Source organism: Glycine soja, chromosome 8, assembly GCF_004193775.1.
Source record: "Glycine soja cultivar W05 chromosome 8, ASM419377v2, whole genome shotgun sequence".
Taxonomy (NCBI): Eukaryota; Viridiplantae; Streptophyta; class Magnoliopsida; order Fabales; family Fabaceae; genus Glycine; species Glycine soja.
The window spans coordinates 13,801,643-13,827,202 of NC_041009.1; the positions used below are offsets into that span (position 1 = coordinate 13,801,643).

General features: G+C 33.0%; 4 protein-coding genes and 1 long non-coding RNA gene across 7 annotated transcripts; 2 read left to right on the forward strand and 3 right to left on the reverse strand.

The window, feature by feature from the left end:
- Nucleotides 1-725: 725 nt before the first annotated feature.
- On the forward strand, nucleotides 726-5,043 carry LOC114422118. 3 transcript variants are annotated; one of them, XM_028388327.1, is made up of 5 exons: nucleotides 726-1,020; nucleotides 1,224-1,285; nucleotides 1,557-2,628; nucleotides 3,444-3,808; nucleotides 4,562-5,043. In XM_028388327.1, exons 3-5 carry the CDS (start codon nucleotides 1,587-1,589, stop codon nucleotides 4,667-4,669), a joined length of 1,515 nt encoding a protein of 504 aa, XP_028244128.1. In that variant the 5' UTR covers nucleotides 726-1,020; nucleotides 1,224-1,285; nucleotides 1,557-1,586; the 3' UTR covers nucleotides 4,670-5,043. The 3 variants fall into 3 exon arrangements, with proteins under 3 accessions (XP_028244128.1, XP_028244127.1, XP_028244129.1); XM_028388326.1 differs by lacking the exon at nucleotides 1,224-1,285; XM_028388328.1 differs by lacking the exon at nucleotides 1,224-1,285 and having other exon boundaries at nucleotides 727-1,020; nucleotides 3,444-3,780.
- A 264-nt stretch (nucleotides 5,044-5,307) lies between these two features.
- Nucleotides 5,308-10,134, reverse strand: LOC114422119 (protein Iojap, chloroplastic). Its single transcript, XM_028388329.1, has 5 exons — nucleotides 9,820-10,134; nucleotides 8,235-8,361; nucleotides 6,756-6,894; nucleotides 6,559-6,647; nucleotides 5,308-5,883 (listed from the first exon to the last, which is right to left on the reverse strand). Exons 1-5 carry the CDS (start codon nucleotides 10,060-10,062, stop codon nucleotides 5,759-5,761), a joined length of 723 nt encoding a protein of 240 aa, XP_028244130.1. The 5' UTR covers nucleotides 10,063-10,134; the 3' UTR covers nucleotides 5,308-5,758.
- A 1,550-nt stretch (nucleotides 10,135-11,684) lies between these two features.
- On the reverse strand, nucleotides 11,685-12,830 carry LOC114424333 (cysteine-rich and transmembrane domain-containing protein WIH2-like). Its single transcript, XM_028391175.1, has 3 exons — nucleotides 12,630-12,830; nucleotides 12,077-12,224; nucleotides 11,685-11,976 (listed from the first exon to the last, which is right to left on the reverse strand). Exons 1-3 carry the CDS (start codon nucleotides 12,664-12,666, stop codon nucleotides 11,931-11,933), a joined length of 231 nt encoding a protein of 76 aa, XP_028246976.1. The 5' UTR covers nucleotides 12,667-12,830; the 3' UTR covers nucleotides 11,685-11,930.
- Nucleotides 12,831-18,388: 5,558 nt separating this feature from the next.
- Nucleotides 18,389-20,152, forward strand: LOC114422121. Its single transcript, XR_003668626.1, has 2 exons — nucleotides 18,389-18,519; nucleotides 19,783-20,152. It is a non-coding gene; the product is annotated as an uncharacterized LOC114422121 (long non-coding RNA).
- A 2,852-nt stretch (nucleotides 20,153-23,004) lies between these two features.
- Nucleotides 23,005-25,375, reverse strand: LOC114422122 (pentatricopeptide repeat-containing protein At1g79080, chloroplastic-like). The gene is made up of 2 exons (XM_028388331.1): nucleotides 25,244-25,375; nucleotides 23,005-25,109 (listed from the first exon to the last, which is right to left on the reverse strand). The coding sequence occupies exon 2, from the start codon at nucleotides 25,045-25,047 to the stop codon at nucleotides 23,329-23,331; it is 1,719 nt and encodes a 572-aa protein (XP_028244132.1). The 5' UTR covers nucleotides 25,048-25,109; nucleotides 25,244-25,375; the 3' UTR covers nucleotides 23,005-23,328.
- Nucleotides 25,376-25,560: the final 185 nt, after the last annotated feature.

Consider the following 25,560-nt stretch of genomic DNA (forward strand, 5'->3'; position numbering starts at 1 on the left):
TAAACACCATAAATTTAAGGGATTACCTCCTTCATATACAATTCTAGTAAAGTTTTCTTTGATAAGACCTACCTTTAATCTTTGTCAGATCATCGTTTTCTTAACTATAGCCATATACCTAAAGGAGTGATGTGTTTCTCCACCATATGAAAGTTTGTGACCTAAATCAATACCGCTCATAATTCCTAGAGAAAACAAAAGCATGAGTTTGAGACAATATTAATATCACGATCAACCAACACTTGGAGATCGACATGGAATTGAAAAGTAAAGTTCTGAATTAAAGTCTTGTAAATGAAAAATAAAATTAATAAAAAAAAATCTTACTAAAGGTCACAAACTAAATTTCTTATTAAAAATTTGTCATCAATAAATTTTATGAATATTTTACATTAATATTATGGTAATAAAAAAAATATACTGGTCATTTTACTTGATGTTGAACTTATTTAAGATAAATAAATGAACAAAAACCATGGATCCAAAAAGTTGAATTCAATTGATATCACCATTAATCTAAAGGTCTGTTTGAATAAGCCTTTTTGTAAAAGTACTTCTAGGAAAAAAACATAAGAAAAAAAATAAAATAAATTTTTCTAGAAGCTAAAATGATGGCTCAATTAGTTAATCATTAATTAATTGCATGTCTTCTTATTTTCTTTTTTCTTCTTCTAATTTTTTTCTTCTTAGAATTACTTTTAGAAAAATGCATCCAAACAAGCCTCAACTAGAAACTGCACCTCGACCCGATCCATTTCTACATCTCCCAGTACCATCATCTCTCTCTCTCTCTCTCTAGGGTTCAGTTTTGCTTTCAATTTTCGTTTAGGTTTTCAATTTTGAAGCATCGTTCGAATAATACTCTTTCCCAAATTCTCTCTCTCTCTCTCTCTCTCTCTCTCTCTCTCTCTCTCTCTCTCTCTCTTCGCGATCGCTGCTTCCAAAGAGAACAAGTTGAAGAGCGCACACTCGTCGCATAGCTCTTAATAATTGCAGAATGAAGAAGGCAGACACAACGAGGTAAAATTTGGGTTACCACAAAATTATATATATATATATATATATAAAAGCCCTTCTTGAAGCTTGGATGTTAGTTGTTTGTCAATATCTTTTTTCCCCCTCAAATTTTGAGCTTGATTAATCTCCAATTTTACTGAAATTTATACAACTTCAAATTTTTATTTGGTTATTCCTGACACAGTTAGGTTCCTATCCATATGCAGTGTGTGTATGATCATAGTGTTGTCTCCTGTGCAATAGTTCAGCAGAAGAATTGATAATTCAGGTCCCAGCCTGATTTTTGAACCTGCTATTTTTCTTTGTCTCAACTTAACTCAATTTAATGTTTTATGTTTGCACTGTCTTGTCAGAATTTGAGGACCCATATGATGATGGTTTCGTTCGTTTGGCTCCAAAGCTTTTAGTGCTCATGTTACACTCATACATACAGATTTAACTTACTAGATGAAGCATTGCTTATATTTTTTTTTTATCTCAGATTTGCTGCTTTTTTCTTTCTTTTCTGTGCTGACAGTTTGTTGGTTGCACCTGTCTAGATTAAGGTAGCTGGCAGACTAAAGGGTTTCATGGCAGGCAGTGGCCTGCCATCTTTGGGTCGTGTGAAGCTTACTGATTTAGTCCCTTCAGACGGGTTGCCATCTGATTCCTATAAAATATCAGTTTCAATTTTGTCACAATCTCTGGCTCAGTTTTCGGCGGTCATCATCCAGTTTCCAGCAAGTGATGGGGCTCTTCTGAGATCTAGTTTAGAATCTGCTCGCCTCTATTTCCACCAAAGGGAAACATATCCACCTGCAGATATAATCCATACTAGCGAGTCTCGTGAGTGGTGCAAAACATCTGGTTATTATGCAGATCCTCATTTGTGGCAAGAAACTTATGACTATAGACCAGGATTGACTCCTTCAGAACCTAATAATTCAATTGAGTTCCCCCCGGCAGGTTTGCCAGACATATTTGCCTTATTCGGAAAAGCAGCCAGAGATATTCTGGATGCAATTAGCTACCATTTGAATTTGCGAAGCTCTCCTTTTGTAGAAATACTGGATAATGTTCCCCTGAGAAATAGGGAAATTTCATCTTCAGTCTTGTCTGTTTGCTGTCATGCAAGGCCGTCGTTCCAGGGGCCACAGCATCATAATATAACTACTCAAGAGGATGGCCCATTGATTATGTATCCTGACCATGACCACCAAGTTGATAAAAGCTTGCTATCACTTGTTAAGTCTGACAGGGCAGGTTTACATGTAAGAGACTTTCAAGGCCGGTGGATTCTTGTGGACGGAGATCTGGGACCTCAGGAAGCTATTGTTTATCCTGGGCTTGCTCTTTATCAAGCAACTGCAGGATATGTAAACCCTGCATTGCACAAAACTGAGATTAATATGGAGGCTAATATGTATGGACGATGTTCTTTAGCCTTCAAACTTTTGCCTAAATCGATGACCAATTTGGATTGTTCAGAAATGCGAGTGGCAGGTTACGGGATTGAAGCTCAGTTTCAGCTTCCTGTCCCAGTGGATGATTTTATGCAAAGATCTCATCCAACAGATCATCTATTTAACAGGCCTAGTCTTCAGTGCTTCAATTTCCAACCAACACATGATGGTATATAACATTCTAATTATATTTGGAATATAGGATTTGTTGTATACTAGTATAGGATGATAGGGCACTTGTTTATATTCTTCAAAACTTCATTTAGGAACATGTTTAATTTTGGATGATGCCTTTGTTGATTCGTAAATTAGGGGATGAATAAAAGGATACTGTCCATGAAATACTGGGTGAACAAAAATAAGTATATTAAAATTTTGTATCCTGCTCGATGTCTGTTTTAGTCAACATTTGAGACTTACATAGTGTTGACAGTAGAGTAAAAAACATTTTGAACTGATAACTGGTGGTGTTCTTTAAGCTGCATGCTTCCATTGCATTTATTCTCTTCTATAGTTTATTGCCATTTTTACATCTCAGGTGTTTTATTCATGAAAAAATGTTCCAAAGTGTCACACTCAACTGCAAGCTAAATTTAAAAGTTATAATCGTTTGATCAATTTGCAGTTAGATTCTTTCATTTATTATTGATAGTTCTAGGCTCAAAGGAATGACCAGATGGTAACATATTCAGATGTTTCTAGGAAAATGCTTATTTGCCTAAATAAGAATAAGGAAAAGGTCAAGAATTCATAAATTTTGCACTTAGATTATTTTTCTGGCAGAACCGTACCTTATCACTTCCTGATTGTCTGAAGTTTAAAGTTTAAACTTACTTTTCTGTATTTGGTGTTTCATGAAAAATTTTCATTGTTTTATGAGTATGACTGTATTGAGATTGAATCAGTGTCAATTCTGCTTTGAGAGTAGTCCTTAGTGGAAAGTTTTTAACAGCAGGTCCTTGGATCGATGAAATGCTGGTACAGGATCTATGAAGACTTTGATGCGGAGAAGGAAGCAAAATCCCAAAAGCAAACCTTTGCCACCATCCAAGAGGTTAAGGCTTGAGGCGCAGAGAGTTTTGAAAGAAAGGGTCCAGGATATTGCAGATAAGAAAGGCATCAAGCTGCGGTTCTGTAATCTTAAGGAATGTGAAAGTCACATTCACAGCGTAGATAGCCCATGTGCAAATATACGAATGGAGATAGGGTGGCCACTTGGCGTTCCATTTGTCCATCCTCATGACTTACCTAACAAGGCAAAGCTGGGTTTTCTAGAAGCATATGAACCTGGTTGGACAGAAGCCCATCAAAACTCAGACAGGCTAGTCAACACTCGGCTAACTTTAACTGTAACTCTCCTTTTGCAAGTTTCATGTACATATGATAAAATAGTTGTGGTGTATCTAAAGCCGAGAATTTATATATTTTTTTCAGGGTGATGAAAAGGTTAAGGGAAGTTGAAGCTTAACATAAATGATTAATTTACATAATTGTAGTTTAGGCAAAATATGTTCATTAGCCAATCAATGTGTTTAATGCTATGATTAGTGACATGAAGAATGTTAAACACATTTAATTACATATTGAAAGAAACATGGAGGTTGCTGATCCTTTGTCATACCCTTTCGTCAGAAGGCTGTGAATCTGTGATCCTTGCCTCATCACATCCTTTTGTGTTTACCTAGTAACTTAAGACTTGCAACAATGCCAATTTCCCTAGATACTGTATCCTTTCTTAACCTGGAGTAACCAAATTGCCGTGAGTTACATACATCTCAGTCATAGAACATAAAATTCCAGCAGTGTAGGCGTGTAATGTGAAAGATAAAAAATAGGAAGTAGAAGCTTGCTAATGGGCACCTGAAATCCAGTTATATAATGATCGGTGGTTGATAGAAGAACCAGAACTAATGTTTTGGTAGTCTAACTTTGATATAATGATATACATTGCCTGTGTATTCTTGAATTGTGCAGAATAGTACGTATTGTGATGCACTTGTTTATAGGTCCACTAGCATCTGAGGAGTTCATTGTCTATGTTAATTAATGATAAATTTAACAATTAAGTTTAACAGATTATGTTCATGTTTTTGTGTCTGCAGGAATCAGTCCCCCTGATTTCCAACGTATGGGCGACAATGGATCAAGTTGTGAAGATAGCCCTATATAGTTCTCAGGGGGCTCTGAATCTATCTGTAGCTAGGCTTTAGAGTTTTATACCTGCTGTCTGTATATGCAACTTTTGAAGCTCTTAGGATTATGAGACGCTAATCCAATGAAAATGAATGGTAGACTCAGCTCTACAACTGATGGAGGTGTTGCTTACTAGTATCAACCATATGTAAAATGAAGACTATAAGCCTCTCTTGGTCATGAACATGCACGAGTCATGGAGGAATGCAGTCACTGTCACATGGTCTGCAACAAGTTTAGTTGTAACTTTTTTGTCCTTAAGTTATGTCAAGCTGGTTGAAAGTGTAAACAGGATAGCATTTTGTCACAATGTTATGTGAAGCTGTAGATTGACGTGTTTACTTATGCTGCGTAATTATAATTGTGAAATCAGAAGCGGTTGATACCATTACACTGAAATGCATTCACACAACTCGAATATATTATCTTCCGAAGAACTACCTACAAACGTATTCAGTTATCAACATATATCAATCAATAATAGTCGATCAAATTTTAACCAAATTCATCATACGTACACAAACTTTTAAGCTTGCTTGTTTATCAACCTTCAAACCTAGATGACTATTATTTTTACAATTTCTTGGCGTTGGCAAAATTTGGAAAAATACTTGATAGTTGACTTTTTAGTCTAAACTAAAATTAGAAAACAAAAGAAAAAGTAAAAAGTTCCTCTAAATCATAAACTTTCTTGTGTTCTCTTTCTCGTTTGAAATGTTAGAAGAAAAAAAAAATACAAGATTTCACAAACCCCACCTAATTTTAAACTAGTTGAAATCAAATATAAGGCAGACAACTACAATCGTCTCTATTCCCATTTGCAACAGTTTTTTTTTATAGAGGAATTACCACTCTAATGTACAAGTTCAGAAAACAATTTCTGAATGCGACGAAATTGTGCCTTCACGCTTCCCATTGAGTGATTCTCCACTCTCATCCCAGCTAAAAGAAAGCTCAAAGTCTTGGGCTAATAAGCACATTCGAATGTTTACAATATACTCATGTAAACAAACCAAGACTGGCAGTGATTAATGACCTTCTCAAAGATAGTCATCATATGTCTAAACCATCTTGAATTTTTCATTACCGACAAACCAAAGGCTCCGTCAAATGCGATATGGTGGCGGTTGATTTTCAAAAGGCAGCTCTACTTGTGTGGCATTACCATAAAACTCTTCCAAATTGTAGAAAGCTCTCTGTGAGGGAAGGAAGATGTGGACAACCACATCACCTGTTATCAAGAAACATTCACAAGGCCAACCAGGATCAGACAGTACTTAACAATGTTACCAAACCATACATTCTGGATATTACAGCCAAATGCAGAACTAGTGAGGCCATGTTTCCATTAATATATATAGGCTTTTTGGGAATTGGAAGCAAATTTTGGTTGATTGGTTAAAACGGTTTTAGTGGGATCAAAGAGGGTAAAATCTTCTTGAGGTATGCTGTATTTAGAATGCTGACTATGCATTTTGTTGGAGTACAATGTAATTTTAACTAGTTTTGTCTTTGCAGGTGTATCTTTGATACATATTGTAGAAGTATAATGGCCAACTTCAAGAGATTTCTTTGGTAAGGCAATTAAAAGGCTTTACTGTATTGATGTACTTCAGGTAGATATTTTATCCTTCGAGGAAATACAGTTCCTCCTTTTGTAAAAGTTTTCTTCTTTTCATCATAAAAGAAACTAGGTTGAAATCTGTGACTGAGAACTTGGAAACATGTTCTATAGTGTAAAATAAGGGCAAGTACCCATCTGGGTCAACTTGAGTGGCAGCACCACATAGCACCTGTTTGAAGGGCGGTTGGAATGTGATGGCACCTAAAACTTTATTGTTGAGTGAAATTGTGATTAAAGAATTTCTGTAGGCAGGTTATGCTATTACGGTGTAAAATCACTTACCGAAGTCCAACAGAGTCCATGAGTTGGGTTTTGTGTCTCCGGTTGGAATTTTTCCATATTTCTTCTCAGCTCGATCTCTAATTCTGGACCTAAAATGAAAATATCAACACATGAATATATCCTGCTTTCAGCACGGCAAAAAGACATCCTCAAACATTACCTGCTAAAAATAAAAAGATCAATGACACAGGCCATACCCGATAGCATCAATTTGGGGACGAGAAAATGCTGTAGCTATGATAAAAAATCGAGTCCAGTAAACAAGTGGCTTCACAAACAAGACCTTTATATCTCCTGCCTTAACCTCACTTGCAACCGTGGCCAATTCCACAGCAACTACAAACATGACAGTTAACACTTAGATAATACTTAAGGCAAAGTATATTTCTCTCTCTAAAATAGATTCATATAAACAAAAAGTAACTGAACTAGTTTTCTAACTGTTGAACACACAAAAGTATGATAACAAGAGCAAACCTAGAGATAGTATGTTAGTATTCAGATTTCAGAGGAAAATAACCTAATATTTTCAAAAGGATTCCATGGTACAGAGCAATTAAACAGAAAAGTAAAAATCAATGCACCCCAACTGAGAAGACATATTTACAAAGTAGGTCTTCAGCAGAGAGGATTTTCCATTGAGAAGCACGAACAAAATCACACAAATAAATGACAAAAGTTAAATTGTCCCAGTAAAGTTTCCTTGAATATGTTCTAACAACTGACATGGGCACAGCTTATTTTTAAAGTGTCCGTCCTTAATAGAGTTTCCACCATATCATTCAAATGTTTTATATATTTCTCTTTGACAATTATTATAGATGTACTCAAAATAAATTTCTCAAATGAAAATGCAATTCAAAAAAGAAAGCAACAACCAGTTACAGTGCCTGATTCCAAAAAGGACCAATGGCCAGAACATAATAGCATCTTTCTATCTACTACACACTATCTTTAATGTTTGCCATTAATTGAGGTCTAGGTTCAGTACTCAGGTAAAGGAAACCTCCATGTGAGGTTTACATAATTTACATTTTTTCTATTTCCTCTGAATGAATAATCAATCTAAACCTTTTCCATCTATCTTGCACTTTTGGTCTCTGAAGATCATATAGGTCACAGTTGAATCCCAAATTACATGCTCCTAATTCCTAAACCACTTAAACCTTAGAAAATTCAAGGATGTAAGTTTAAGACTGTGCTTCGCCTCTTGTCTCTCTCCCTTTTGTGGGTTAGGTATAGGGAGGGTGGGAGTTCAACCTAATCTCATTTACATACAATCAAAATTCATTCCTGGCTACAAATGGTCAATATTTGTTTTTGCCTAGTTTTTAACGGGATAAAAAAACTGCAAGCAGTGCAATGTATTAACTGTGTTCACATAATGACATAATATTTTTACAGAGCAGCTACTTACTCAACAATATGGTGGAGAGTGGCCGTCTAAACTCAGATGGAGGCATGTGAAATAGCATGATTTGTTTGCAAACACACATGATAACAATTACATTTATTAGTTGAAAAACATATCAATAAAAACCTTAATTTATCATCCATCAGATATTCTGACATGATTATTCTTAAAGAAGAAACCTTATATAATCCAAAATGTTGAAAAGAACAAAATTGTAAATAATGTGGAAGCAAAATCTTTGACAAAACTTCTTTTAGCTTACATGACAGGCTTTCAGCATCATCATCAATCTCTGCGCTAGCAGGCTTTTTGTCTTTTCTACTAAATACCACTTTTCCATAATTATTAATTAATTCATCATACATTTCATCGGTGTCTCCATTTACATCCTGCAAAGTATACAATTTATGTTACTTAAGCACCCCAAATGATGATCATCAATCACAATTCACTTGACAGAATTTACAGAAGTATCTAAATTTACTTAGAAGGGGAGCCAATTGAAATTTGATACAAGCATGAACCGTCACAATTATAAATTTGTTCTGCACACAAATAAAATATGAAAAACAGTCCTATAAAAGACACTGAATCCTGTATTCTCAATTGAGTCAATTCTAGCAGTTAACATCCAGGTGTGTTCATAAGGTACATTACTAGAATAAATAATGATGAATAACATTGTTTCTAAGAGTCAACACACAACAAAATGATGACAAAAGAACAAAATTCCTAGATAATTCCCCTTAACACTGTGTTTTGATGACAGGTGATGAGGGGAATAGTAAAGAACCGTGGGGAAGATGACAAGGTTCACTTGTTGACAGGAAGACAAAGGACATAGGGATTCATTCTCTCTCTCCCCCCCCCCCCCCCCCCCCCTCAAAAAACAGGTTTTGTTTTCAACAAAATTGGGGTGAAATAGGGATACTCAATTTGTATAATTTAAAACTTCAAAGTAACTATTTTACATAATGGGAAAAGGTTTTTGTTGTTGTTGTAAGTATTTTACATCCTCTTACACTCCTTTATAATTATTTTCGTAATAAGTTATAAACCTTATCATTGTCTGTGGATATGTACCTAAGCAAAAAACCTTAAACCTGTCGTCTCATTCTGTATCTACACATACCAGATAAATATTAATTATTAATATATATATATAAAGTTTACCAAAAAAGAAAACTATATCAGACAAAGGGGGATTCCTCAAGGTTTTCTAAATTGCACAAGTTAACATTCTATAAAAGCATGCTTCTAAATTGTCAGTACCTCACTTTTCTAAGAGGACAAAACTTAGCTACAGTTCCTTAGATACATTTGATGTTCTCCAATCAAAATTAAAGTTTTACATCCTATTATTCCCATAATAAAGTTTTGCATTAAAGGTTGGTACTAGGTAATCAACATAATTTACCAAGGTAAAAACTCCAAATTTGAAAAGAAGATAATACTTGCATCTAAGTTTTTCCTCCTTTGAACCCCACAATTTAAACTGAACCCAGAAGATCTTTTTTTAATATAGATACAAAAAGTTTTTTTTTTTAGCATGATATTGATGTAAAATAGCCTTGCCGAAAGGCACAAAAAGATGGATACTCTCCTCCCAACTCCCAACACGATCTATGAATGTCCCCTAACTCATTGGGTCAGAAACTAATTCTGCTCACAATGCGTGCCACTAGCCTAAGGAAATTTTGCACACGGTGAGAATCAAACACGAGTTCTTCTGCGCTCAGTGGAGCCTTACACTACTTCGCCAACTCTATGGGTTAGCTGTTGTGCAAGTACATTAAATTAACCAACATAAAAGAAAGGAAATTGCAAAGAATAATATTATACTATACCGAGAAAAAGCTGTCTTCGGCTTTTTTACCGAATGCGAAGCTCGAAAGTGAGTTTCTGTTCTTCGAATTCAAACCATTGATGGTGTTTTGTTGTAAGGGAATCCCCTTTATGCACGAACGGCTGAAAACCTTTCTGGGTCTTGAAGAAAACTTGGTTTCGAGGTGACCCAGTTCGCCGGAAAAGCTCACCGGAACGCCGGCGCGGGTTCCGGCGAGAGATAGGACAGTGGATGATGGTAGCATTTGTCGCGGCAAAAAGAGATATCTACGAACAAAAGATAGGGAAATGAAAATGGGAAACGGGTCTCGCGATATTATTGTAATTTCAGTCATTTTATTTTATCATTTTAAAGAAAGAATTCAATGTTTCTTACTTTCTTCCTGTTCTTTTGGCCAATTTCACCACCACGAATCTATGAATTTATTTACTTATTCAGTTCTAAAGTTTGAGTTCTGAAGTGGATTAAAAAGCGTGTATTATGTGAGAAAACAATTTTGATAAACAAATGTAAATGATAAAAATGCATTTTAGATTAAAAAGATTGCTCTAGAAGCATGTTTACTTTAAAATTTAATATAAAATTTTCAACCAAACATAAAAATTACTTTTTATCATTCTAGTCCAATTGAAGCTTTGAGACAAAATCAATTTTATCTAACAATAAACCAAATATTTATATTTTTACTAAAATAAAGTTTTTTATCTAACATTTGTATAAAGTATCTAACAATAAATCAAATTGTTTTTCTAATTTGTGTCAATAAATTTGGTTGACTATTTTAATGGAGTATCATCTTCCCATTACATTTTTTTCATTGATAATATTTGAATTTTGAGACTTTATTTAAAGAAATTCTTTTGTAGCTTTTGTTGGATCCATGCTAAAGGATAAGAAAGGAGTTAACAAACATGTTATTAGTATGTGTTTTTTTATTCATAAAAATTAAAAATGGTACTGAAAAGTTTACAACATTCATATTTCATATGTGTGTTTGAATACACACAAGAATTATACATATATACTTTTTCCGTTACTAGATGGTAATTATAAATGCTTGTAACATTGGATGGATTTCCAAACAAGGGTTAAATTTTCATTTCAGCGCTACAACTGCACAAGTTATAACCGTGGAACCTTAAAAAAATGGATAAAGTAATAGAATTGCCCTTTTATAATAGAGAAATTATTTTTATAGATAAATTTTGTATAAAAGACTATGAAATAAGGAATATTATCAGAAGAGAAAATTAGTAAAGTAAAATAAAATTATAGATGTAATGCAACGAAATAAAAATAATGTTATAAAAATATATTATTATTTTTTAATACATATCCGATCGAAATCAAAGGCAATTATTTAGATGGTAATTTGCTCACAAAGGCCTAAGAAAGTTTCTGGAGCTATTTTGCATTTATTACAAAAGAGATAGTGTTCAGCCACTATTCCACGTTAACATTTCTTTATTCACGTTTCAAAATATATGACAAAAAAATATTTTAATTAGAGTTTTAGTGCAAATTTAAATGTTTTTAAAATATTCAAGATAAGAAAATTCGTAAGAAGATATAAAATTCCTCTTATATACAGCTTTCCATTCTTCTTACGTAATGCGTGTTAACTTGCCGTGATAGAATAGAATCCATAACAATTAAACCACATTTGATGTCTTCATTTGCTTGCTCATATACATTACGCAATGATAAAGTTGTTCTGTTTCAAGGGATCAATTTTTTTAATCTTCTGCGGAAGTGCAAGAATTGCTTCAATGAATTAATGGATATTATGGCATTGAAGTATTATTAATTTAATTCATGACAAGGGTGTGTATGAGACTGGAAAAAAAATACTAACCATAAAAACCATATAATAATTTTAAAAATTATAATATAATAATGAGCAATTAACAAATACATCACGAAAATTTCAAAGTAAGATGAGAAGAAAAAAAAGAACAGCTTCCAGCTTCCATCAAATGGATAAATACACACACACACACATATATATATATATATACTTATTCTTCTACCACTACAAAGAATACAATCCAAATGAGAGAAAGGAAAAAAAAATGTATATACTAATAAACACAAATCTGTATCTTGATTCAATTAGAAGACACAATCCAGGACACAGCAGCAACATAAAGCAGCACAACTGCAAGAAAAAGAAAAAGTCAAAACAAACATTAATTCAATGTTATGAAAAAGAAATAGAATTTAATATGTTTAGTGATTTTGGCTATATATGAACTTACCATCCCTTCCAGAAGCCATCACCCCTGCTTGTGGTTTCCTCTGGAACCCTTTGTTCTATAGAACCATTCTTAGAAGGATAACCCATAGGTGGTGGGGCAGTGACATATGGAGCTGAAGAATTGGCCTGGCCTTCTGGTAGATATGATACTGCACCATCATATAATATCATGTCACGTTAATCTTGGTTAAGAAAAAATTAATAATCTTTATTGATTTTGGAGACAAAAATATTCAGCTTAAGTAAAAATCAAGAATTTAACATAATGCGCTAACATTATCATTCAATCGTAAATCACGATTTGTATGAGTTTTGAAATAATTTTATATAAGTCGATAAATTTATCATAAATAATAATTTATGATAAAATGAAATTGTAAAACTAGTGTATAGTTTTATTTTCTGATTTTTTCAAAAACCAATTTGAACGTATATTTAAAAAGAAAAAAAACACAGAACATTATTTATTATTGGGCATGCAAACATAGCCAATTCATCTTCATTTGGAGATAGAAGCATTTGCATAAGGTTTGTAATTAAGAAGAAGAACTCACAAGGGGTTTCTTGCTGATTGTTGCTAGAGTGATTCATGGTGATGATATGAAGTTGTTCTCTTTTCTGCTGAAGAAGTGATGATGATGAGAAACTGTGGATGCAAATATGTGTCTATATAGGCAAGAACGTGTGGGACAAACGCGTTGGATCAAATCAAAGGGAGAAAGCTAAGAAAAGACGGTGTCTCAATTAGTTTGAAGTTTCTAAGCAATGTGTCATGAATTTATTATCCTTGCTCATTTCAAAGTTGCACGCGTACGTTGCCAAACATATTAATTCGGACTTTCTATATGGATTGGGTTGAAAGACAGAGGATAGGAATTTGTTTTTTTTTTCTTTCTTTCTACGTCAAAGTAAAATGGAAAAAAATAAAGTTAATTAAGTTTTTGATTTCTTAACTTTTTTAAAATTTTGATTTTTACTCCTTAAAATTTTAGTTTGACTAATCAAATCTCCGTCATCATTTTTAGTCTTATAGCTAATGTGTGCCATTAAATATCACAACTTTTGTATTTGACATGTGTCATTTTTTAATTATTTAATGTGATTTTCCTTTGTCCATCAGAAAATGGGTTGTGTTTGACCCACTACAAGATACGTTTGTTCTTCCAAAGCAATCAACCAAAATTAACGAGAAATGATGTGCTTGATTCGTCTATATAAGGAGAATAAAATCTCTCAATCAATTTTAGATTTCATTCAAAAATCAAAGAGAAATCGAGGAAGAAGGCGTAGAGGAGAATCACATTTGGCAAACATTTTTCCTGATGTTTCTACAAATTCTCTATCATTTATGAATGAAAATTCATGTTCTAGCTTGGGTTCTGCTTGAAATTGATTGATCTACAGAGGTCCTTAATCAATTTTACAAATTGTTTACGAATGGAGTAGAAACCAAGGAAGAAATAAAACACGTTTTTGTGGACAACCCCAAAATCATTTTTCTTAAAATTCTCTCAAATTAGTGAAAGAAAATTTGTGTTCTTCAATGGCTTTTATTCAAAATCAGTGGATGTAAAACACGTTTTTGGAATTTTGGTTCCTTCTCACGTTTTCTTTTTGGAACTAATATTGACTTTGAAGATTGTAGAAACAATTTCTGGCGATTATCAATCGTATAACCGCCACAATTTTTTAATATTTGTTTAAAAACACTTATAAAGCAATTTTGGGTGTTTAAAAATACTACAAAATAAACCGCTTCAAAATGTAATATAAAATTAATGTCACATTATAATTTAATGATAAAACTTAATGGTAAGAACCAAAAGTGTTAACAAAAGAAAAAATAAAAGGCCTTGACCAGTCAAATATTTGCTGGAGGACCAAAATCCAAAATTAAAAAAAAATCAGAAACTAAAAACTTAGTTAATCCAAAACATTATAAAAATTTCAGGTAGCAAAATAAAAAAATGATGTCACATACTAATAGAATATAACATCATCACTTAACAAACCCTAGTTGACAACATATACTAAAATAAAGAAAAAGTAATAAAATAAAAAATTTAGATAGCAAACTCAAAATAATCCTAATTTTATTTTATATATGTTTAATGACATTCTATCCATTTATCTATACTAAAAAAATTATTTTAGCATAAAAATAATATATATATATATATATATATATATATATATATATATATATATATTACACAATTTAATAATATAGACGTCGCGATTTGGCCGTGTTAAGTATCAAAACAGAAATAGAAGGAGAGCAAAGTGCCCTTTTGTGCCTGCTTCTAAAAAATTAACAGGTGGGAATAGCAAAATTTGAAGTAGTAATAGCAACTCTCTTATCTTATACATTCTCAGCCCATTCAAAGCCCAAAATTCTTTCCAAACCCAAGACCCACTGGCTCACCTTCTGCACGCAAAGCAAAAACCTAACTAGCCACTCTCATCACTCTCAAACCATAGATTATTATTATACATTATTATTTAAAACCCATCTTTTAATTATTATTATTCATAAATGCCTTATTTATAATTATTGTAATTTATAAAACATTTTAAAATAACCAAATTATAAAAAAGTAAGTAGATTTGGGGTTGTTGCATGCTTCACCCGTATTATAATTTTGTTCAAGAAATTAATGCAGTTCATTCTTATCCAAGGAATATCACTTGAAATCTCATTCTTCGTGAGACAAATCAATTTGCGAATGCTTTGGCCAAGCAAGCTGCTATGGCTTTAGTCCATTTTCAAGTTTTTGAGGTTCTTCCTCATTGTATTAGTAATGCCATTAGAGTTGATGTAGCTCATATCTGTTTCCAATGTTTGCGTAATTAAAAAAATAACATAAGTGCGATTACTTATCTAGTGTCCTTTTGTCAGATTTTGAAAAATTAACAGGTATCAATAACAACACTTGAAGTAGGAATAACAATTCCCTTATCTTCTATTACATACTCAACCCATTTACACTGGTAGACTTTCCTCGCATTTGGTTATTGTTATTATTGGTGTGGTACATGAAAAACTAAATGCTACAAAGACTAATGAATATAGAGCCAAATGTGTGTAGCTCAATAGGCAACACACTCTAAGTTTGTGGTGGAGGATCGAGTTTCATCCCCGCACAATATACTCTTGGGGAGGAGTGAATAGCTTAAAGTGTGATTAAGTTGTAGACCGATAATTAATCTAATAATCGGCCTAAAGAGTCGAAGTTTATGGGGATACTTCAGGGTCCCATCGGCAGTCAAATATCCTAATTATGGTGGTTGAATAAAAAAATATTAAAATAAAATAAAAAAACAAGTTGTAGGGCTCAAACAGATTAGGCCCAACCATACAAAACAAAACAAAGATAAAGAAAGACATCTAAAACCCTAAATGCAATAAGTTAACACCGCTAAAACAGAAAGGATCACAAAAGTTTAGAGAGAAGGAAACCAAGAAGGATTGCGGAGGAAAAGGTGTGGGACAGTGAAAAAGAAGAACCCTAATCGAGTCTTCTCAATTGACAAAGTAGGTTAGTTGTGCCATTGGTTTATGTGGAGTATGAACAGACTTATTCGCGAGTCTAAATGAGTACACACAATTATTATTATTATTATTTTCCTAACATGTGCAACTCCCAATGGTATAACTTTTTAAGCTATGGATCTCGACCATCATCATTGTGGTTGGATCTCCTTCGTTGTCGATGTGACTGAATCTCACCCATCACTGTAGTGATTGGATCTCCTTTGTTGTCAATGTGATTAGATCTCCTCTACAGTTGTCGTGATTCGATCTCCTCCATCGTCATCATGATTGGATTTCACCCATCATCGTCATGAGTGGATCTCCTCTGTCGTCGATGTGATTGGATCTCCTCCATCCTTGTTGTGATTGGATATCACGCATTAACATGACTGAATCTCCTCCATTGCCTCTGTGATTTGATCTCCTCCATCGTTGTTGTGATTGGATCTCACTCATCATCATTGCGATTGGATCTCACTTGTTGTCGTCGTGATTGGATCTCCTCCATTGGTTTGCCATTGCTAAAGTTAAAGCATAAAGCAAACAAGGTCATAAAAAAGGATTTAATCGAGCCCTATAGTGGGTGCCAAAGTGTTCTATAAAATGTTTCCTTGCAATGAAGGCGACCTAATCCATAACACTCAAGAGAAGTGTAATGCTTAACCTATATGTCCTAGGTCAAAGTGAGGGCCTTTTATCCTTTAGCTACTTGCACCCCCTCTGATATTCATGGATTAAGGCATTATGGCATATCAAAATGTTACTTCATACCCCTGAGAACTTAGGTATGTGATTATATCAATGTCAACCTAATGGCACATTTAGTACATATCATGAGGGGTGATCAGATCATATTTGGCCAAAAAGAGATACGCCATGCTGCCATGCTACCATACCCCATAGATGAAACATTTGATGAGGAACATTAGGCATGTGGAGTATGATAATTTGTCCTTGTAGTGGTTGTGAAAGTTTGTTTTTCAACAATTTTTTTTTTCCGAACACGACTAAGTTGTTTACTCTTATACCTTTTACTTTCAAAAGCAACTGTTCAGGTTGGTCAACAAGGGTATAGATTCAAGTTGGGGTGGGAGATTTGAGTTGGGGGGATTTGATTGGTGGCACATATAACATTGTCCTTGGTCGATACAAGTTGCACTTATTTAACTTCCACCACTTACACGCTAAACGTAGAATTGACTATTTTTTTTGTTTGTTTAGCTACCAATTTGCTATTCATTTTTGGTTGACGTCACATATCATTGGGGGAATTTGGACATTGAATGCTTAGCTTCAATCTTTGTAGCGTTAGATGTTTCATAGATGCAAAGTCAATTTAGCGCTTGTTTTGTGTTTTAGCTCAACTTTTGGCCGACACATGAAATTCTCTTAGAGTGTGTTTGGATGGAGGAATTTAAAATTATGAGAAATTTTAAATTCTAAAAATTTCAAATACTTCAATTGAAATTCTTTTATTTTTAAAATTTTGTGTTTGGATAAAAAAAGTTAAAATTACGAGGGTGAAAAAAATGAATAAAAAAAAAGAAAAGATATGATTGGTGTGCTAGTTATACGTGTTCCTCTATGTTCTCAGGCCCGATCGATGTTCCACAATCTCAAACGGTGTTTCTTGAAGAAGACGGTAAGAAGAGAATTTCAATTTCTCACCTTTTAGAAGGAAATTGAAATTCCATATTTTTAGTTGTAAATTCTTTACAAAAAATATCCAAACAATAAATTCTAAATTACATAAATCAAATTCTCTTATAAATTACTTTATTCAGTTAAAATTCTCTATCCAAACATACTCTTAGTGAATTATATATTAAAAAAATACATTAAAAGTGAATTAGTTGAAATTCAAAATAAATTTTCTCTTATTCATTTAAAACTGTCCAACAGAAAAATATGCACTGAAATATCATTTTTGGTCCTTTATCTTTTTAGTAACACCTATTTTGGTCATTTACTTTTTAAAAGTTTCATCTTAGATTTCTTAAGTTTTTAAGATTACCGAAAATGATCATTTTGTTAGTCCAACAATATCACTATTAGTATTTTAATTTTTCAAAAAATTTATTTGAAAAGGTAAGGAACAAAAAGCAAATTTTAAAAAAAGAATTTGAAACTAAAAATACCATTAATCCAAAATTTAATTAGTTTCTATTTCACATAACATGATGTCCAAACTTCAAGAGCCACACACAAATTTAATTATTTTTATGTCTTCGATTAGACACAAATTTCACTATTAAGCGAAAATCTTTGTTTTATATTATTTTATCATGAGTGCCAAGAATATACTATCTAACACATTTTTTTTTGAACCCTATGTTAGTCTACTAAATAAATAAAATATATAAATCAACCACAATTAATTTTGATATTTACTATAAATTATTACAACTATTATTTTGATATTCAAGATATAGGAATGCAATAAAATACAAATATAACATGATCTTTTAGCAAACAAATTATAAAGAAAAAGATAAAAAAAAAATAGTTAAAAAAAAGAGAAGTAACAGACAATGAAAAATAATAATAGACAAGTTATGATTATTTTTATGTTATTTTATTTTATTGGTGAAGGGATTATTTTTATTGTTATTTTTTACTTTCAGAAGTGTGTTGGGGGATCCAGAAATTTTTCAAGTTCTCTCTTATCAAATAGCAGTATATTTATTCACTTTGCCTCAAATATATTTTTCAATATTACAATTTTGCCCTCCTGCAAGACCCGACCCGACCCGACCCATCAAAGGGGTTAGGGTTTCGCATTTTCCACTATAAATACCCAAACAAGGGGTTTGTCGCCACACGTTCACATTCAGGAATCGTTTTCTTCAGAAAATTTGCCATCGTTGAGGGAAGCGCGAGAGCCTTCGTTGTTCAAGATGAGAGCTAAGGTTAAACGCTTTTCCTTTCATTATTATTCATCTTTCTTCCATTATCGCCCTCTGTTTTTTGTTTTTGTTGATTTTCTTTTTGTTTTAATTATCGCAATTTTATTTTTATTTTACTTTACCTGTTCCGAGCTTTTCAGGATCTGAGTACAATCGTGAATTAATTAGTCCACTCGATTGTTAAATGGGACTGATATGATCTTTGCAGTTTGTTGTTGTTTTCGATTTGAAGGAATTTGATGCACTCTTTGATTTTGGAATTAAAATGAGATAGTGTTGATTTGGGTGTTGGAAGAAAGTGAATTGTCACAATTATCTAATTTGAAATTGATTAGATTAGTTTTTGATGTGATGTGATAGATAGGCAATGTTGTTCCCTATGGAAGCCCCGTTTTTTTTCTTGTGCTGCCTTTATCGGCGGAAGTGTTTGATTTCATAAGGAACAAACTTAGGTTAATTAAACATTTCTAGAATGCCATGGTCTGTCTTGTGAATTTGGTATTTATGCATTTGAAGTCAAATGTTTCTGATTATAAATGGAGGGGAGGGTATGATAAATTGAATTTTAAGGATAATTTTGTCAACACATTCCATTATTATAAATAATTTTTCTTTCGCTCTTAATTCCCCCTAATATCGAAGGGAGTTAAAAACGGTTGTAGGGATTTTAGCCCTCTTTTTTTCCTTCACTCTCTAAATTTTTTAACCAAACCATGTAAAATGTAAAAATTCTTCCCTTCCCCACCCTTCCTTTCCACTTCACTCTTACCAAATTCACTGTAAAGGAATGGTGAGGGATTTGTCATTGTGGAGAGTATTAAAAGAAGGATTTGGCTCCTCTAATGTGATGAGTTATAATTGTTGGCAGGGACATTAAAGGTTGGGATTGTAAGTAAACCCATGCACATATAGAACAAACTATGCAGTTGTTTAAAACTAAAGAGTTGTTTTTTTTTTTCAAACAATGGCTGTAAATCATAACTTTTTTCCCCTGGCTTGAGTGTCTTATCCTAGAGGAGCTAAATTCTAAAGATGGGTGCTGCATTATGTCCGATATAGTTTAGCCATGTGTGATTTTTTGAGTAGGTCAGTTGTGGCATTAGTTTGTGTGTGAAGTCCTATAGACATTGCTTCATCAGCAGTATTAAAATTGTTTCGTATCATTCTATGCATGATCTTTTTGTACTTTACCTATTGTGGTTGTTGCCACAAGGTTCTATATTTTGCCTTTTTCTACAAGACTAACACCATGTTGCTATGTATCAGTGGAAGAAGAAGCGCATGAGGAGGTTGAAGAGGAAGCGCCGAAAGATGAGACAAAGATCTAAGTAGGTGCTTGAACAAGGAGTGGAGATGATGTGCTTTTCCATCTGCTACCAGCTTCATGACATTTTATGCTGTCATGGCTCTTATGATGATCTTGAGGTCTAGTGGCGAGGGGAGCTTCCATCTTGACTTTAGTTTAGCTTTACTGGTCTAAAGATTGCTGTTTTAGTGTGGGTTAAGTTATGATATTGAGAGTTTTGTGTTATCTAATTATGTACTGGTACGTTTTGTATACTTTTTGGTTTATCTTAATAGCTTAAATATTAGTATTTTGAGACGTGCATGAAAATTTGATCCTTTTTATGCATTATGTGACGACGCCTAAATCCTAATCATCAGCTCATATTAAATCATGTTTTGTGTGTAATTAGTTTTATGTAGTGCTATAATTTCTTTTTTGAGATAGTTATGCATAATTATTTTGTATTAGGATATGTATCAATGAATTTTACGCTGAAGTGGGTGTCATGAATGTAAAATATATTTTGCACACAACCAAACAAAATTATTCCCCGTTTGATTTAGTGGTGGCATAAAGTTGGATATGATTGATTTTGAAAAATAAGAAATAAATTGTATTTTATATTGTTTTTATACAAGAACTAATATTTTAATGTAAAAAAAAAATTGAAATAAAGAATAATTAATTAAGAATATTTTTCAAAGAAAGAGGTTAGGAACAGGTCGAAATCATTAGTTTAGGATCGTTATAAAATATGTAAATCACCCCCACCAATATACCCTTACAACATATTAGCCCCTTTCAAAAGCTGCTCAACTCAAACACGCTCACTCTCCCACCCAAAAGCATCAGCAACCATGTTGCATATTATCATATTTAGAAAAGAACTTGAGACTCACGTTTACTTTTTAGCATATTTTTTTTTCCTTATGTGAGGCACACTCATATTTCTTAGATATTAGTCCCTTACTATAAGCTTGAAGAGTGATCTCCAGTCTATTAAACACGTGTTCAAGAATCATTTAGCATTTTTTTCTTTAAAAAAAAACTTGGTTCCTTGTTTAATTTAGTACCTAATTTTCTTGATTTCATAAAAAAAGAACTATTTTCTAAAGTATCCTTAATCATATGTTCTAGATGATGCTTAGATTTGAACTTAAGATAATTTTGGATTAATGACATTAACGTAGATTAAATTAGTTGAAATTTACTTATATTTAAACTGTGTGTTTTAGAAATACTAAAAAAACTCAACAGATAGGTTAAACAAAAAATGGTAAAGAAAATTAGAAAAGATCAATTTTAATCAATTTTTTTTAGATCAGTTTGCAGTTTTTCTGAATTGGATTTAAACCCTACTTTTGAACACAAGATACATAATACTATGTATATAATTTTATTTTTTGGAAATAATATAAAATTAGTATTAAACCAAACTAAGCGATAAAAACTGTTTACGTCTTTGAAAATTAATAAATATTTTATATCACTTTATAAAAAAAAACATAAAGATAAATAACATTGATTCATTATATTATTAACATAAACTTAGGTAACTTTTGTTTTAAAATATAATATTACATTTCCAAGAAACATATTCGCACAGATACTATATTCCAAAAATTAAAAATGTATTTGATTAAATTTTAATATTTTTTAAAATTAAAAGTAATTGGAATAAAAAAGAATAAAAGTGAAAGTTATAATTGAGTTTTTAGAATAAGTTCTCATATTCCCATAATATATAACTTTCTCATTCCTTATCATGAAAATAAAAATGACTTCTATTTCTATTCCTGTTATTTTATTCGAATAATTTGAATTTTCAAAATTATCCTTAAAAATATCAAAACTTAACCAAATGTAAATTTAAATACACCTAAGAATAATATTATCTATAATTACATATAAAAAAATACCAAGTTTTGATATACACATTTTTTTTTATCCCAATTTACTCTTTATAATTGCCTTTGTAAATCTCTTCTACCGTTCAACAACTCATACCAGAAGTTACATCCTGCAAATCACTCGCATAAATATCAGTTGTTGATTATAGCATGAACAATAAGTGTCAAGGCAATGTCAAGGCAAACTCCTAGGATGCGCTTAATGGTAGAAAATTTGAATAATATGCATAATGTCCCAGATTTGAATTTCAATTGTTGGTTATAGCATGAACAATAAGTGTCAAGACAAACTTCAAGGATTGACTTAATGGTAGTTTAGATAGATTATATTCAATAAAATTTTTTTTTTAGTAAAATTTCAGTAACTTCTAGCATTTTTAAAACAGTACTTGAAATAACAGTTTTAAAACGTTAATTTCTAACTTCTAACTTTTTATATTTTCTTTCACTTTTATCAACGATATATTTATTCATTTTTCTTGTTACCTTTTTCAAATAAATTTTGATATTATTATTTTTCTGTCATTTTATACTTTTCAATAACTTCAACGACTAGTTTTATCAAACACTTCTAATTTAATAAACTAGTTTTTCAGCTTCTAACTTTTCAACTAATTTTGTCGACCATAACCATGCATAAGGTCACATTCAAATTTACAACGTTGATTATAGCATCAACAATAAATGTCAAGGCAAACTCCTACAATTGGCTTAATGGTAAAGAATTTGGATAGTATTCATATGGTTACACATTCAAATTTCAGTTGTTGATTATATAGCATGAACAATAAATGCCAAAGCAAACTCCTAGGATCGGCTTAATGGTAGAGTTTGGATTGTATGTATAAGGTCACAAATTCAAATTTCAGTTGTTGATTATAGCATGAATAATAAGTGCCAAGGCAAACTCCTAGGATCGTCTTCATGGTAGAATTTGGATAGTATGCATAAAATCATAGATTTGAATTTCAGTGCAACTATACACCAGCGCTTAATGTATAGAAAATGACACAAGAAAGTGGTTCATTATGTGTCTATTTACTGCTGCATACTCAATTAAGAAGCGAAAAGAAGGGGAAATTAATTTAAAATGATACGCATTCGAAGTCACGGTGAGGTCTGAGTTATATGTAAATAATAACATTACATTAGGTTTTAAGACATTTCAAAATCACCAGAAAATAATGGAAAACAGGGGATAATAACCTGTTGAGATTCATTTATAGTTTGCAGTAAGTGATAAGTTTCAACTGGAGAGGATAAGAGCATGTATTCACAAGGTAATCAGAATGGCATGGAAAGAAATTTATAAGCAAGAAACAAATCAACAAATGGACAATACAAAAATCATTAAAAGAACTCAGTTCTCCAAAATGGTGTTAAATCTAAAGCATGGGAGAGAATGCAGTCAGCATTAAATTATATGCTTGAACCTTTTTCATTATTCATCTCTAAACATTATATTCAGCCAAAATTCCAAGCATACGGGAACCTTTTGTTTACCTGACTAATAAAAAATCTAAAGGCAATCTAGTTGAGAAAACAACTCCATTCATATATGAAGTCAGTGATGTACCTCTACTTACTTTCTGTTATATACTTTGGGAGTACAGGTCACTGCCCTGTTGCTATTAATTCCTTGATGTCGTATTGCATACAAAGCCTTTCAACAGTACTTTGGCTCAGAACCTTTTTCAAATATAACTCTTTCATCAGATCAGCTGCTATATCTGTCTCCTCTTCAAAAGCAAGCCCTTCCACAAGAATGGTATAGGTATTCTCATTAGGCACACATCCTTTGTTAACCATCATCAGAAATATCTCTATTGACAAGTCTGTTCTCTGAGCTTTGCAAAAACCAAGTATAAGTGCATTGTAGTTATCAATATCGGGCCTGTGGTCATTTTCTTCCAAAATCCTGAATATCTTAAGAGCCTCATCTAGCATTCCCTCCCTACACATTCCTCTTATAAGAGATGAATAAGTGTAAGAATCTGGAGTGAATCCATACTTTGTCATTTCATATAACATCTGAAAGGCTGGATATGTGTTCCCTTTCCTACACAGGCTTGCAATCAAATTCTTGTAAAAATCATGCATAGGGAAGTTTTGTTTACTACCCAAGCTTTGAATAATAAAGAAAGCCTCCTGCACCTTACCTTGCTCACTCAGCATTGAGATAGCACTGTATGTTCCTTCATTAGGATGACAGCGTCGGTGAATCATTTGGTCTAGACACTTGAGAACAAGATCCACCTTCCCTTCCTTGCAGAGGCGGGCAATGATCGGATTATAGCTAGTAGCACTCGCCTTGAACCCGCTCCTTGTCATTTCATCCAAAACCTTGAAAGCTTGTTCTGTTCTTCCATTAAGCGAAAGCGAAGTAATCAATATGTTGTAAGTGACCACTGAGGGAGGCTGGTCCTCTTTATCCATCTCCGCCAGAAGCTCATTCGCTTCCTCCCACCGCCCTTCATAGCACAAACTCCTCAGCAAAATGTTAAAACTCACAACACTAGGACTGAACCCTTTCACAGGCAATTCCTGGAAAAGCTTAATAGCCTCTTCGGTTCTCCCTTCCTTGCACAACCCAGTTAACAACACATTGTAACTAACCAAATTAGGCTCTCCACCCTTGGCAATTATATCATCCAGAAGCTTCATGGCCTCATCCACTCCCCTCTCCTTATATGCCGCTTCAAGAAGGAATGAATACGTGAATGCGTTTGGGATGAGCCCCTTCTTCGTCAACCTATCCAAAAGCTGCAAGCTCTGGTTTAAATTCCCATGCATGCAAAGCCCTTTAACAAGAGTGTTATAGGTAACAGTGTTAGTTGGAAAGCCATGCCCCTCCATCTTCTCAACCAGCTGAATTGCATACCCAACATTGCCCCTCTTGCACAGAAAATTGACCAAGTGAGTGTAAGAGGCTGCATCAGGTATAATACCTGAACCCACCATCATCTCCATCACCCTAACAGCTTTTCTAGCCTTGTTGAATTTGCAAAGATCATACAAAAGCTGAGTTGCTTGATTTACCTCAGGCTTTTGGCCCTTACCCACCAAATACTCCAAATGGAGAAATGCATCATAGATCCTCAGCTCTTTACCCTTTTGGTCATTCCTCCCAACCCTCCAATTGGGGAGATTAAAAATGGTATCTTTTGGGGATATGGCAATCTGGGTCGATGCCGAAACCCTAGAAAAACCCTTGTTGAGGGAAAAAGTGCGGAGATTTGGAAACTGGGAGTGCAAAAAACCGCCACAAGTGGGTCGTTTTGTTTTGGGGGACAAATTTGCGGCTGGTGACACCGTATTCAGAAGTGAAGCCATGATTGAAGTAGGCAGTGATGAACAATGATTGTGAATGAATCCTAGTTAGTCAAGTTTTCAACCTGGAACAAAAATCAAGAAACATTGTGGATTGGTTCTACTAGGCAATGTTGCAACTAGTTTCACTGTGATGCTAACACTAGGGATTGATCACTCAAGAGAATTAATAAGCGAGTGAGAATGGAGAGAGAGGTACCAGTGAGGAATTTTGAAGTAGGGATTTGAATTCAGAAGCGTCATCTTCGTTCCGACCACAACTACGTTTTTTTTTGTGTTATCCTAACCCAAATGGTTGCGTTATTTTCACATTTGACCTAGACTTCTTTTTTTCATTAATAAACCACTAGTAGTAGTGTAGGACTACTAAGTATCCATTTTCCATTTTGAGGGATTAGTCTCTGACAGTGAGATGATGATAAATATTTGAATCTTTAATACAAGAATATTATTAGTGAAGAGTTAAAATTTAATCTCTTAAGATATTCAAATTTATTTAAAAGATTGATATCTTTT

Coding starts and splice junctions, on each gene's coding strand:
- LOC114422119 (XM_028388329.1), bottom strand. CDS start 10,062: ATGCTACCATCATCCACTGTCCTATCTCTCGCCGGAACCCGCGCCGGC. Junction 8,362..9,819: donor CCGAAGACAGCTTTTTCTCG/GTATAGTATAAT, acceptor TATACTTTGCAG/GATGTAAATGGAGACACCGA. Junction 5,884..6,558: donor ATGGACTCTGTTGGACTTCG/GTAAGTGATTTT, acceptor TCTTGATAACAG/GTGATGTGGTTGTCCACATC.
- LOC114424333 (XM_028391175.1), bottom strand. CDS start 12,666: ATGAATCACTCTAGCAACAATCAGCAAGAAACCCCTT. Junction 12,225..12,629: donor CAATCAGCAAGAAACCCCTT/GTGAGTTCTTCT, acceptor ATGATGGTGCAG/TATCATATCTACCAGAAGGC. Junction 11,977..12,076: donor GATGGCTTCTGGAAGGGATG/GTAAGTTCATAT, acceptor TTTTTCTTGCAG/TTGTGCTGCTTTATGTTGCT.
- LOC114422118 (XM_028388327.1), top strand. CDS start 1,587: ATGGCAGGCAGTGGCCTGCCATCTTTGGGTCGTGTGAAGCTTACTGAT. Junction 2,629..3,443: donor TTTCCAACCAACACATGATG/GTATATAACATT, acceptor ATGCTGGTACAG/GATCTATGAAGACTTTGATG. Junction 3,809..4,561: donor ACACTCGGCTAACTTTAACT/GTAACTCTCCTT, acceptor TTGTGTCTGCAG/GAATCAGTCCCCCTGATTTC.
- LOC114422122 (XM_028388331.1), bottom strand. CDS start 25,047: ATGGCTTCACTTCTGAATACGGTGTCACCAGCCGCAAATTTGTCCCCC.